This window comes from Oryctolagus cuniculus, chromosome 9 (assembly GCF_964237555.1).
Source record: "Oryctolagus cuniculus chromosome 9, mOryCun1.1, whole genome shotgun sequence".
NCBI classification, from domain to species: domain Eukaryota; kingdom Metazoa; phylum Chordata; class Mammalia; order Lagomorpha; family Leporidae; genus Oryctolagus; species Oryctolagus cuniculus.
In genome coordinates this window covers 133,555,967-133,568,787 of record NC_091440.1, presented here as the reverse complement: position 1 = coordinate 133,568,787, position 12,821 = coordinate 133,555,967, and the positions used below count along the sequence as shown (strand labels likewise).

General features: G+C 44.0%; 1 protein-coding gene across 4 annotated transcripts in view; it reads left to right on the top strand.

The window, feature by feature from the left end:
* The window catches only part of YAF2 (YY1 associated factor 2), an 80,111-nt gene that overhangs the window by 28,136 nt on the left and 39,154 nt on the right, over positions 1-12,821 (top strand). The window contains exons 3-5 of one of the 4 annotated variants that reach the window (XM_051850965.2): positions 3,329-3,400; positions 3,489-3,583; positions 5,539-5,804. The exons of 1 other annotated variant lie outside the window; for it this stretch is intronic. In XM_051850965.2, the coding sequence (XP_051706925.2) occupies positions 3,329-3,400; positions 3,489-3,583; positions 5,539-5,786 (415 nt within the window). In that variant the 3' untranslated portion in view covers positions 5,787-5,804. Of the gene's footprint in view, positions 1-3,328; positions 3,401-3,488; positions 3,584-5,538; positions 5,805-10,527; positions 10,639-12,821 lie in introns of those variants that run through there. 2 more of the 4 variants (XM_051850964.2, XM_008259394.4) reach the window with 2 other exon arrangements.

The following is a 12,821-nucleotide window of genomic DNA, read 5'->3' as shown; positions in this document are numbered from 1 at the left end:
TGGCCCAAGTGCTTGGGCCCTGTACCCCATGGGAGACCAGGAGAGGCACCTGGCTCCTGGCTTCAGATCAGCGCAGTGCACTGGCCGCAGCGGCCATTGGAGGGTGAACCAACAGCAAAGGAAGACCTTTCTCTCTCTCTCTCTCTCTCTCACTGTCCACTCTGCCTGTCAAAAAAAAAAAAAAAAAGTTAATTAGGAATTAGAAAAGTTAACTAGATGATCCTATTTTGATGTTTTTCTCCTTATTACAGTTGAAAATAGAGGTTTGTATATTATCTGTTTGAATTAATATTCATTTAAAAACTAATAAATTTTGTGCACCATTCGATAGCTCAGTTGGTAGAGTGGAGGACTGTAGAGTGGACAAAAACTAATAAATTTATTGCTGTTTAAGACTCAGATTTATGGGGAAAATGGATATAATATGTGCAAGGCAGCTTGTATCTTAAAATTAAGTAGAACTAGCAAAAATCTTGTTAGATGTACTATCAACCCTTACTAAAAAGACCTCATAACAAGATTGAAAGTAAGATTTTCTTTCACATTATTTTTTGAGTTTGTTTTAGTGGAATAGTGATTTTTTAAAAGATTTTATTTATGTATTTGAGAGGCAGAGTTACAGCCAGACAGAGGGAAAGATTTTCCATCCGCTGGTTCATTCACCTAATGGCTACAACAGCTGGAGCTGGGCTAACCCAAAGCCAGGAGCCAGGAGCTTCTTCTGGGTCTCCCACATGGGTGCAGGTGCCCAAGGACTTGGGCCATCCTCCTCTGCTTTCCCAGGCCATCAGCACAGAGCTGGATTGGAAATGAGATGGCTGGGACATGAACCAGCACCCACATGGGATGCTGGCACTGCAGGTGGAGGCCTAGCCTACTATGCCACAGTGCTGGCCACAGAATAATGATTTTATAAGCCATTGTATCCTATATACTGCTAAAGGAACAGCTATATAACTTTTGTTAATTTGTGTCTGTGGAATGAAGAGTCATAAAACTCTTCATTTCTTAAAGAGTAGGATATGAGTATTTAGCAGCATAAAGGATACTGAAACATACCTAGGTACTTAAAAGAGTTTGTAGAAAATGGAATTAAAAGATAAGTTCATTTTGATGCAGGAGAAAAATGCCTATTATTTCATAACATAAATTTTTCATGAACTTTTTTGGGGTCAGAATCTCCTGAGGGCCAGTACTGTGGAATAGTAGCTTAAGCCTTTGTCTTTTTGCATCAAAATAAACTTACCTTTTAATTCCATTTTTCTGGAAATTGTTTGAAGTGCCCTAATATCTGTAGATAGCAGTGTAGGTGCTGCTGTTTGAAGTTATTACTGCTGTGGCACGTGAAAATGAACCTGGTTAGTAGATTGTATTGATGTGTCTCTTGAGTTAAAGGTAATAAGATATCTTCATGTGAACTTCTAGATGACATTCTGTTGAATAGGATTTTTTTTTGTTTTATTTTTTGACTAGACAGCATTAAAAAAAAATGACGTCTGTTTTTAGGCAATTTAAAACCTTTATCAAAAATTTACATCTCATTCATATAAAGATAAAGGCAAAGAGAAATCAATATTTAAAAATACATTTTCTGTGAGTTTTTTTGAAAAAAGAGTTTCAGAGAGAGAGAGAGAGAATCTTCCATCCGCTGGTTCACTCTCCAAATGGCCACAATGCACTGGGTTGTGCCAGGCCAAAACCAGGAACTTCATCTGGGTCTCCCATATCAGTTTATGGGTCCAAGCACTTGGACTGTTCTCTTCTGCTTTCCCAGGCGCATTAGCAGGGAGCTGGATCGGAACTGGAGCAGCTGGGACTTGATCTGGTGCCCATGTGGGATGCTGGCATTGTAGGTGATAACTTTACCTGCCATACTACAGGACTGACCCCTCTGAACTTTTGTTTCAAGACAGGTTTACTTGGTTTTTTTGAAAGGTAAAGTGACAGAGGAAGAGACAGACATCTTCCTTCTGTTGGTTCACGCCCCAAATGCCCACAGTGGCCAGAGTTGTATCAGGCTGAAGCTTGGAGCCAGGAACTCCATTTGGGTGTGCTAGTTGGTTGTCAGGGGACAAAGTACTTGAGTCTCCATCTGCTGCCTCCCAGGATGCATTAGCAGGAAGCTGGTACACAAGTAGCCAGGACTCACACTCTGATAAGGGATGCTACGTAACTCACTAGTTGCTGACATACATTGTATGTATAACATACTATGTATGTTGTTGGTTTGTGAATAGGTGACCAATGGTTATTTAATTTTAAAAATTTACTTGAAGGACAGAATCCCTATCCACTGGTTCACTCCCTAAATGCCTGCAGTGGTGAGGACTGAAGTCAGGAGCCAGGAACTGAATCCAGGTCTCTAGTAGGGGTGGCAGGAGAGCCATCATGGCTGCCTCACAGGTTCTGTGTTGATAGGAAACTGGAGCCATAAGTCACAGCCAAAAATCACACCCAAGCATTTCAGTGTGGGACATAGGCAGCTTTTAAAATAAAAGTTACTTGTTTTTGTTGTTGAAAGGCAAAGAAGAAGAGACAGATGGAGAGAGTTCATTCCCCACATGCCTAAAGCAGCCACAGCTGGGCCAGATCAAAGCCAAGAGTCTAGATCTCAATCCAGATTTCCTGTGTAGGTGGCAGGGACCCAAGTACTTAGGAGCCATTATCTGCTTACTTCTATGTACATTAACAGGAAACTGAATTGAAAGTGGAGTAGCTGGAACTTGAACCAGGCACTCTGATGTGGGATGTGGCCATACCAAGGCTTGCTGTGGTTGCCAACATCCTATCCTGTGTTGAAGCCACTAGACTGCATGCTCACCCCAACAAACATAGTTCATAGATGGCGATTGTATTGATGCTTTTAATCTGAAGTCTAACAGAGTGTTAGCCTACCATGGTGACTTCTGTACTGAAGGTTGACGATGACTTGCTGGGAAATGGCAGATTTTGATCAGCAAATTATTCAGAGTAGTGTTAAAAAGCATGATGTTTCAATCCAGTGGGATAATTTGGAAACTGGTATTTTTGTAGGTAAGAATGCAGTTGCCATTATAGTGAACATTTAAAAGAGAAGTCAAGTTATTTCTTCTTTTGTTTCTGATGGTACCAGAAGTTGTGATGACATTATAGTTAGCAGATTAGTTCCGAATTTCCTTTGGTGCATGCATATATAGAGTTATCTGGTAAATATGCAACCCTTTCCCCGGTAGTTCTCCAAGTAATAGTAATCTCAAATGCAATTAAATAATCTTCTTATTCTGATAGACAAGCAAAAGCTGGATCACTTACCAGTAACTGGAGTTCTCCTATTGGGTAATCTCCACAGATCCACATTCTTTGAAGTTATTGTGAATGCCTCGAGGACCGAGGGACCGTTGCAATTTCCAATTTCAGGAAGGTAAGCAAGTGCGCTGAAGCATGTCTCTAGCATCTCCCAGTCTCTCCCCAACTCTCTGACATGTGCGTCTGTACTGCATGCCCCTCAGTTCCGGTGGCCGCCGTCAGAAGAGTCTCAGGCTGCACCGAGGGCGCGAGAGTGGATCTGTGAGGCAAAGACCCAATAGGAGAACTCCAGGTCCTGGTAAGTGGTCCAGTTCTCACAGACTTGAGGTGTGTTTTCTCACGTTTCTTCTCTTCAGAAGGTGTTTGTTTAATTGTAAAAAATGAAAGTTGTTTGGCATGGCTTCTTTTTGTATGTTTGATGAGGATTATGGAAATTATTATATGGATGATAATAGATGTGTGAGTAAAAAGCAGTGGTTTTAGAGTGTGTTATTTATATAGTAACATTTTCTAAAAAAAATGTATGTTTACTAGCTTTAGGTAGACAGTATGATAGTTATAAAGCAAAGTAGGGGGAAGCTGTAGTTGAATTCTTTCATAAATGTTTTTATGGTGTTGCTTTTATTCAGGTGAATCCTAGCGCTTTAGAATTTGTACACATTCCAAATTTAGTGAGATTCTATTGGCACACTTGTGCTGAACAGAAAAAACAGTTTTAAAGTACTTTTTAATGATACGGTTTCCAGTGTACCTTTTAACTTGACTGCAGATATACTGAAAAGAGAGTTTAGGGTGTGGTACAATTACATTTGCACTTCCTTGTTTGTAAATGCAAGGGCTTATTGGTGGTGAAGTGTGGCAGAATTGGTTCAGTTTGAGCTCTCTGATCCTGCAGACTTCAGATAATGAATGTATTGAGTTGCCTTATAAATGTTACAATTGCAATGTTTCTTGTTTTTCTCTCCAACCCTACTACTTTTAAAGCATTACCATTGCTACTTTTTTTAAAGAGATTTATTTATTTAATTGAAAGGCAGAGAGGCAGAGGCAGAGAGACAGAGAAAGAGAGAGAAAGGTCTTCCATCCGTTGGTTCACTCCCCAGATGGCCACAGTGGCTGGACCTGCGCTGATCCGAAGCCAGGAGCCAGGAGCTTCTTTCAGGTCTCCCACATGGGTGCAGGGGCCCAGGGACTTGGACCATCTTCTACTGCTTTCCCAGACCATAGCAGAGAGCTGGATCAGAAGTGGAGTAGCCGGGATTCAAACAGGTGCCCATATGGGATGCCAGCACTGCAGGTGGTGGCTTCACCTGCTACGCTACAGCACTAGTGCCTACCATTACTACTTTTAAAAGGGCATTTTCATCGATGGAGCCTGCAGTGGCACCCTTTTACAGCTGTTTTCAAAAATTCTCGCCTATTTGCCGAGTATTCAATGCCTCTCATAGTCCAGTTCCATCTCATTTACCCAGCCTTGATTTCCTTCTTTGAAACTTTTGTTTCAAACAAAACTGTTTGTTTCAAACAAACAGTTGTCCTGTTTGTCCTTTGGTTTCTGCTTTTCCCATTTTCTTCATATGACCCTCTGTTCATCCAGCTCTCTTTGTTCCATGTATGCCAGCATCTTTGTCAGCCCAGCTTCCTCAGTGGAGGAGTGGGGTTTCTGTGAAATTGCATTACTTCCTGAAACGTGCTTTGTGTAGACGCTCATGTTACCTAGTGTTTGACTGTAGTTATCTGTGTGACAGTTTAGCCTCAGGTATTACCTCCAGGTTGTTTTGCTATTTTTAAGATGCATGTAAAACTCTTGGCCGACGCTGCGGCTCACTAGGCTAATCCTCTGCCTGCGGCACCGGCACCCCGGGTTCTAGTGCCTGTTGGGGCGCCGGACTCTGTCCCGGTTGCTCCTCTTCCAGTCCAGCTCTCTGCTGTGGCTCGGGAGTGCAGTGGAGGATGGCCCAAGTGCTTGGGCCCCTGCACCCGCATAGGAGACCAGGAGGAAGCACCTGGCTCCTGGCTTTGGATCAGCGCAGTGTGCTGGCCGCAACATGCCAGCCATAGCGGCCACTTGGAGGGTGAACTAACGGAAAAAGGAAGACCTTTCTCTCTTTCTCTCACTGTCCACTCTGCCTGTCAAATAAATAAATAAATAAATAAATAGATAAAACTCTCAAGTTGGGTTGTAGGTTCTTTGAGAGCAAGGATGGAATTTTACAGTATTTTTTAAAAAAGATTTATTCATTTATTTGGAAGGTAGAATTACTGAGAAGCGGAGGCAGAGAGTGAGAAGTCTTTTGTCTGCTGGTTCACCCCGCAAGTGGATGCAACAGCCAGAGCTGAGCCAATCTGAAGCCAGGAGCCAGGAGCTTCTTCCAGGTCTCCCACTTGGGTGCAGGGGCCAAGGACTTGGGCCATCCTCCACTGCACTCCCGAGCCACAGCAGAGAGCTGGACTGGAAGAGGAGCAACCGGGACAGAGTCCGGCGCCCCAACAGGCACTAGAACCCGGGGTGCCAGTGCCGCAGGCAGAGGATTAGCCTTTTCTGTTCCTAACATCAGTGACTGAAATTATATTCACAGAAACACTTAATTTTTTACATAAATTCATGAATATACTTACTGGTTTTTTCATGTTTAAAGCAGGTCTATTTGGCTCATCAGTCCTGTTTTACTATATTATTTTTGTAAAGACACCATTTTCCCTTTAAACCTTGTAGAATTTGGATATTCTGGTACAGCTGGTTGAGTGGTGCTTGGGTCCCCTGTGTCCCATATGGGAGTGTGTGGTTTGAGTCCCTGCTAATGCTCTTCCTATCCCAGCTCCTGCTGATGTTGTTCTAGAAGGCAGCAGGTGATATAGCTCAGGTGTGTGAGCACCTGCTACCCACGTGGGAGACCCTGACCTTGCCCAGTCCTGGCTGTTTTTGAGATTCGGGGAGTGAACTTGTGGTTGGAAAATCTTGTTCTCTGTTTTCCCTGTTACTCTGTCTTGCAATGACATAAAAATAAAATAATTTTTTTAAAAGGGATACAGTGAAATTCTAGTTATTTTGTATTATATTAAGTTCTGTGACACAGAGTGTAATTTTGAGAGTTAATTAGAATGGTTTCACTTTTAAGATTGTTCTCTAGTGTTAGAAAGCAAATTGGAAAGTCAACATAATTGAGGATTTTTTTTCATATGTTTTATTTAATTGAAAGGCAGAGTGACAGGGAGGCTAAGGCAAAGAGAGAGAGAGAGGTCCTCCATCTGCTAGCTCACTCCCCAAAAGGCCACAAGGACCAGAGCTGGGCTGATCCAAAGCCAGGAGCCAGGAGTTTCTTTGAGGACTCCCACGTGGATACAGGGGTCCAAGTACTTGGGCCATCTTCTACTGCTTTCCCAGGCCATAACAGAGAGCTGGATCGGAAGTGGAGCATCCAGGACTTGAACTGGTGCCAATATGGGATGCTGGCACTGCAGGCGGTGGCTTTACCTGCTACACCACAGTGCCAGCCTTTATACTTGAGTTTTGAGATTTGATTATCCTAGAAGCTTATCGTTTAATTTTCAGAAATGCTTGTCTTTAAGAACAGTTGTTCAATGAAGCAGTAAATGAACTCTAAGGTCTCTAAAGGAAGGAAATGCGCTTTGATGAATTGAATGTCACCTTTAAGGAATGAGCCAGTTCAGGTTCTGTCATTGGAGAAGCCAAGATAGAGAACATCTGGTCATTTATTTGGAAGGTAGAATTACTGAGAAGCAGAGGCAGAGAGTGAGAAGTCTTCTGTTCTGACTGCAGTAATACTTTTGAATCTGCTATTGCATATCAGTGTGAATCTGTTCCAGTCTGATGGTTTCTTTGGCGTCAGAATGGTACAATGATCTTCACTATGCCCTTGTTCTTTGGTGATACATGCTGAAATATTTATAAGTGAAGGAGGGATGGCACTGTGGCATAGCAGGTTAAAGCTACTGCCTGTGGTGCCAGCATCCCATATGGTTGCCAGCTCAAGTCCTGGCTGCTCCACTTCCGATCCAGCTTCCTGCTGATGACTGGGAAAGCAGTGGAGAGTGGCCCAAGTCCTTGGGCCCCTGCACCTGAATGGGGGACCCAGAAGAAGCTGGCTTCGAATTCACGCAGCTCTGGCCATTGCAGCCATTTGAAGAGCGAACCAACGGATGGAAGACCTCTCTCTATGACTCTGCCTCTCTGTATCTCTGCCTTTCAAATAAATAAATAAATCTTAAAAAAGAAAAAGTTAAGGGTCATGATGGATTCAGAAAGGGGTTCAGAAGAACAGGGTTTGAGTGTTTGGTTCTGGTATGTATGTATGTATGTATGTATGTATGTATATATATATAGAGAGAGAGAGAGAGAGAGGGAGGGAGGGAGGGGGAGAGAGAGGGAGGGAGGGGGAAGGAGGGGGAGAGAGGGAGAGGGAGGGGGAGAGAGGGAGAGGGAGGGGGAGAGGGGGAGGAAGGGGGTGGGAGGGGGGGAGAGGGAGGGGGAGGGAGGGGGAGAGAGGGAGGGAGGGAGGGGGAGAGAGAGAGAGGGGGAGGGGGGAGAGAGAGAGCCCGGGAGTGAGTAGAGCCCTCAGGGAAATGTGGTGGATGTCAGCAGTCTGGAATCTGGGTGAGCAATACCTGGGTATCCATTGTGCTTGCAACATTTCTGTGGCTTTGAAATTAAAAAAAAAAAAAAAGAAAAGCTGTGGAGAAGCTGTTTTAAAAAGCACTTTACTGTGCTTCAGTTTCTCTAATTGCAAAATGGGGATAATAGCACTTGATCTTGGCCTACCTTGGCACAGGCAGGCACAGCAGGACAACACCTGGCAGAACAGCAGGCACCTGAGCTCTTTAGGAAGTGACTTTGTCATTAAATACGTGCTTTACAATGGAAGGCTTCACAGAGAACGTGTCATCTAAAAGTGTTATAGCTTGAAGTATATCTATTCCCTTTTAAAATAAAGAGCGTATACAGAGAGGTAACCAATTGAAATCCAGAAAATGAAAAATCCAACTAATTTCTCCGTAAGGTGGTAAAATACATAAGACATAGTTGAACAGAGAAGTTTTTAATTTGAAGATAGAAAAGGGAACTTTCCCTGAATGGCTCAAGGAGATGGGGAGAAGAGGAGAGAAAAACTGAGGTGCCCCAGAGGTGGCCCGAGGGGCTGCGGCATGGTGTGTAGCTGGAGTTTCAGAAGAGCATACCGAGGATGGTGGAGCCGAGACTGAGGAAAAATGAGGAAGGATCTTTAGTCGTGAGAACCATAGTGGAGGGCAGGTGTTGTGGCACACTGTGTTAAGCGACTGCTGAGATCGTCTGTCCCATGTCAGAGTGCCCAGGTTGAATTCCCAGCGCTGTTTCTGATTCCAGTTTCCTGCTAATGAGTTTACCCTGGAAGGCAGTGATGGGCAAGTGCTTGAGTTCTTGCCAGCCAAGTGGGAGCCCTAGATGGAGTTCTTGCCTCCTGGCTTTAGGAAGTAAACCAGTAGATGGAAGATACTGCACATGTGCTGGTCTCTCTTTCTCTCTCTACTTTTCAAATAAATGAATGTATAAAGTCATAGTGGAAATTATAAAATAATTAGAAGTGAATCAGAACAAAAACATTGTATCAGAACTTGAGAGGTGCAAGAAAAATGGTGTTTGGGTATAAATTTTAACCTTAAATGCATGTATTAACTTGAAAAATTGAAAGTAGTTATTCAACTCAAAAAACTTAAAGGCAGTAAAACTGAAGACAGAAGCAAGAAAGAAGAAATGTTGAAAACATAATTTAGCAGACTAGAAAATAATCAATAAAAACAGGATCATGATAAATCAAAGCTAGTTCTTTTCATTTATTTTTAGAGATACTCATCAAGAAAAACATGACACATATAGTAAAATTTAAGAAGGGGGCATGACTACAAATATAATAGTGATACAGAACCTCTAAACTTTAAGTTTTAAAAATGAGATGATGGGGGCTGGCACTGTGGTGTAGCAAGTAAAGCCACCACCTGCAGTGCCAGCATCCCATTTGGGCGCTGGTTCAAGTCTCGGCTGCCCCACTTCCAATTTCACTCTCTGCTATGGTTTGGGATAGCAGTAGAAGATGGCCCAAGTCCTTGGGCCCCTGTACCCATGTGGGAGACCCAGAGGAAGCTCCTGGCTCCTGGCTTTGGATCTGCCCAGCTCTAGCCATTGCAGTCATTTGGAGAGTGAACCAGTGGATGGAAGATTGATATCTCTCTCTCTCTCTCTCTCTCTCTCTCTCTCTCTCTCTCTCTGCCTCTCTGCCTTCCAACTAAATAAATAAAATTTTAAAAAATGTTATGGAAAAGTCCAAAAGGAAAAGAGAGAGAGTGTGAACGTGTTACCTTCCACCTGCTGGTGTCCTTCCCAAATTCCTGTATCAGACAGTGATGGGCAAGGCTGAAATTCGGGTTTCCCATGAATGACAGGGACCTAGTTACTTTGGCCATCATCTGTGGCTTCTCAGGGTATGCATTAGCAGGAATCTGGAATTGGACACAGAGCTGGGGCTCAGACTCAAGCCCTCTGTCTGATGTGGAATGCCACCATCCGAGCAGTGTCTCACCTGCTGTGCTAATTGTCCACCCCAAAAGGTCCATTTTGTAGGAACAATACTTCCTGAAATTGATAGTACAACGAAAAGAAAAATCTAAAGAAGCCTAAAATCATTAAAGAAATTGAAGTGGTAATACATTTCCCCAAGAAGGGTAGGTCTTTTAAAATAATTAATAATAATTAAGCCAGTGCCTCGCTGCTGGCATCCCATGTGGGCACCAGCTCCAGTCCCAGCTGCTCCTCTGAACAGTACAGTTCCCTTCTGGAAAGCAGCAGAACATGGCCCAGGTGCTTGGGCCCCTGCATCCATATGGGAGACCTGGAAGAAGGCCCTGGGCTCCTGGCTTCTGCCTGACTAAACAGTAGCCCTTGCTCGTTTGGGGAGTGAACTGGTGAATAGAAAATCCATCCATATCTCCCTCCCTCCCTCCCTCCCTCCTTCTCTCCCCCTCCCTCCTTCTCTCCTTCCCTCCATCCCTCCCCCCTTCCCGCTCCCCCCCTCCCTCCTTCCCTCCCTCCATCTCTGTTCCTCTCTCTCTGTTACTCTAATAAATAATAAATCTTTAAAACTTAAAAACTTTAATTGAGATATAATTCATATGCCATGCCATTTACTGTTGAAATGTAAAACTCATTGGGTATTACTTTTTTTGCAGAGTAGTGCAGTGATTGCCACAGTCAATTTTAGGATGTTTTCCTCTCCCTAAACGCTTCCGGCTTCAGCATCTATTAATCTGCTTTGTTTCTGTGTGCCTGTTCAGCTCAGTTTGTATGATGGAGCCAGACAGCAGGTGGGCTTTGTGATTGTTTCATTTCGCAGAGTCTTCTTAAGGTCTAACCGTGTTGTGGCATATATTTGTTCACTCTGCCTTTTTTTATTAATAATTATTTTATTTATTTGAAAGACAGAGTTACAGAGAGAGAGGGAGGGAGGGAGGGAGAGGTGTCTTACATTCTGTTGGTTCACTCCCCAAATGACTGCAACGGCCAGAGCAGAGAGCTGGATTGGAAGAGGAGCAGCCGGAACTCCAACTGGCTCCCATATGGGCTGCCGGCACTGCAGTCTGGGGCTGTAACCTGCTGCACCACAACACCAGCCCCCACTCTGCCTTATTGTGGCCAGTGGTAGACCGTTGTATGTGTATATGTCATGCTTTATTTGTCTGTTCTCCAGTTGGTGGATATTTGGACGATTTCTTGCATCATGCCGATTATAAATCTCCCTTCTAGGAGCCTTGTGTGAGTTACTGTGTGGGTGTGTTCTCATTTCTTTGAGTGTATCCTGGGAGCCCTATTGCTGCTGCTTATTTTTGAGGCCCCACCTGACACGTCCCTCAGTGGCTGTACCATTTCCTTTCCTTCCATGCCCTCACCAACACTTTCTCGTTCTTGGCTTTTTGATGATTGCCATCCTTGTTTGTGAGAAGTGGTGTCAGAAGGAATAGTTTTATATTTTTAAAATATTTCTTTATTTGAAAGAGTTACAGAGAGAGGGAAGGAGAGAAAGAGGGAAATCTTCCATTTGCTGGTTTACTTCCCATATGGCTACAACAGCCAGGGCTGGGCCAGGCTGAAGCCAGGACCAGGAGTTTCATCTGAGGCTCCCGTGTGGATGTCAGGGGCCCAAGTATTTGGGCCATCTTCAGCTGCTTTTCCCAGGCCTGTAGCAGGGAGCTGGATTAGAAGTTGAGCAGCCAGGCCACAGCCATGAAATGGAACCCATAGGGGATGCTGATGTTGCAGGCCATGGCTCTGCCTGCTGTACTAGAAGGCTGGCCCTGAAGGAATAGTTTTAACTGTGATATTTGCATTCATAATTTCAGTTACACTGTAGGATAATTCCAATGTTATATAAATTGGCTGAGAGGATAGAAAAAGAAGGAAAGTTACCAGACTGAGAACAGGCAAATTTGGTCTTGAAACCTAGACTAAAAATATTCAAGGGAGATATTTTACATTCCATTGTATTTATGAACGTATGCATTTTTTTTATTTGACAGGTAGAGTTAGACAGTGAGAGAGATAGAGAGAAAGGTCTTCCCTCCGTTGGTTCACTCTCCAAATGGCTGCCACGGCTGGCGCACTGCGTAGATCCGAAGCCAGGAGCCAGATGCCTCCTCCTGGTCTCCCATGCGGGTGCAGGGGCCCAAGCACCCGTGCCATCCTCTGCTGCCTTCCCAGGCCACAGCAGAGAGCTGGACCAGAAGAGGAGCCACCAGGACCAGAACCCAGTGACTATATGGGATGCTGGCGCCACAGGCAGAGGATTAACCAAGTGAGCCATGGCGCCGGCCCCGAACATATGCATTTAAAAAAATTTTTAAAAATGTGTTTATTAGAGATGCCGAGAGAGAGAGAGAGAGAGAGAGAGAGAGAGAGAGAGATAGATAGATAGATCTCCTGTGTGTGAGTTCACTCCCCAGGTGCCTGCAACAGCCAGGGCTGGGCTAATCTGAAGGCAGGAGCCTGGCACTCAGCCTGGGTTTCTCCCATGGGCAACAGGGACCCAAGAACTTGATCCATTGTCTGCTTGCCAGGGTGTGCATTAAGTCAGGCAGTTGGATTGAAAGCTGAAGCAGAGTGGCCATGTCTTTAAACAGGCACTCCTACATGGAATGTGGGAGGCCCAGGTGGCAATATAATCCAAGGGTTAAGTGCTTATTTTAACACAGAAATTTTAATTGGGCTAGAGATATAAGGATAGTTTAATATTTGAAAATTTATCTACATAGTTTATTAGATTTACCAAAAGTATGTGATAAAACTCATTATTAATGTAAACAACAAAAGTCTTAAATCTTAAAGTGAAATGAACTTTTCCAGTAAAGGCTGCCTTTCAAACTCTTATAGACAACAGAGTGTCATGCTTTATGCAGGGGTGGGACGTGTCTGGCCATGGACCGTGGAAGGCCGCAAAATCACTGGTCTGGTCTTGCCAAGGCAACTGCTGGTAGGACTTGAAATTCAGCAAATC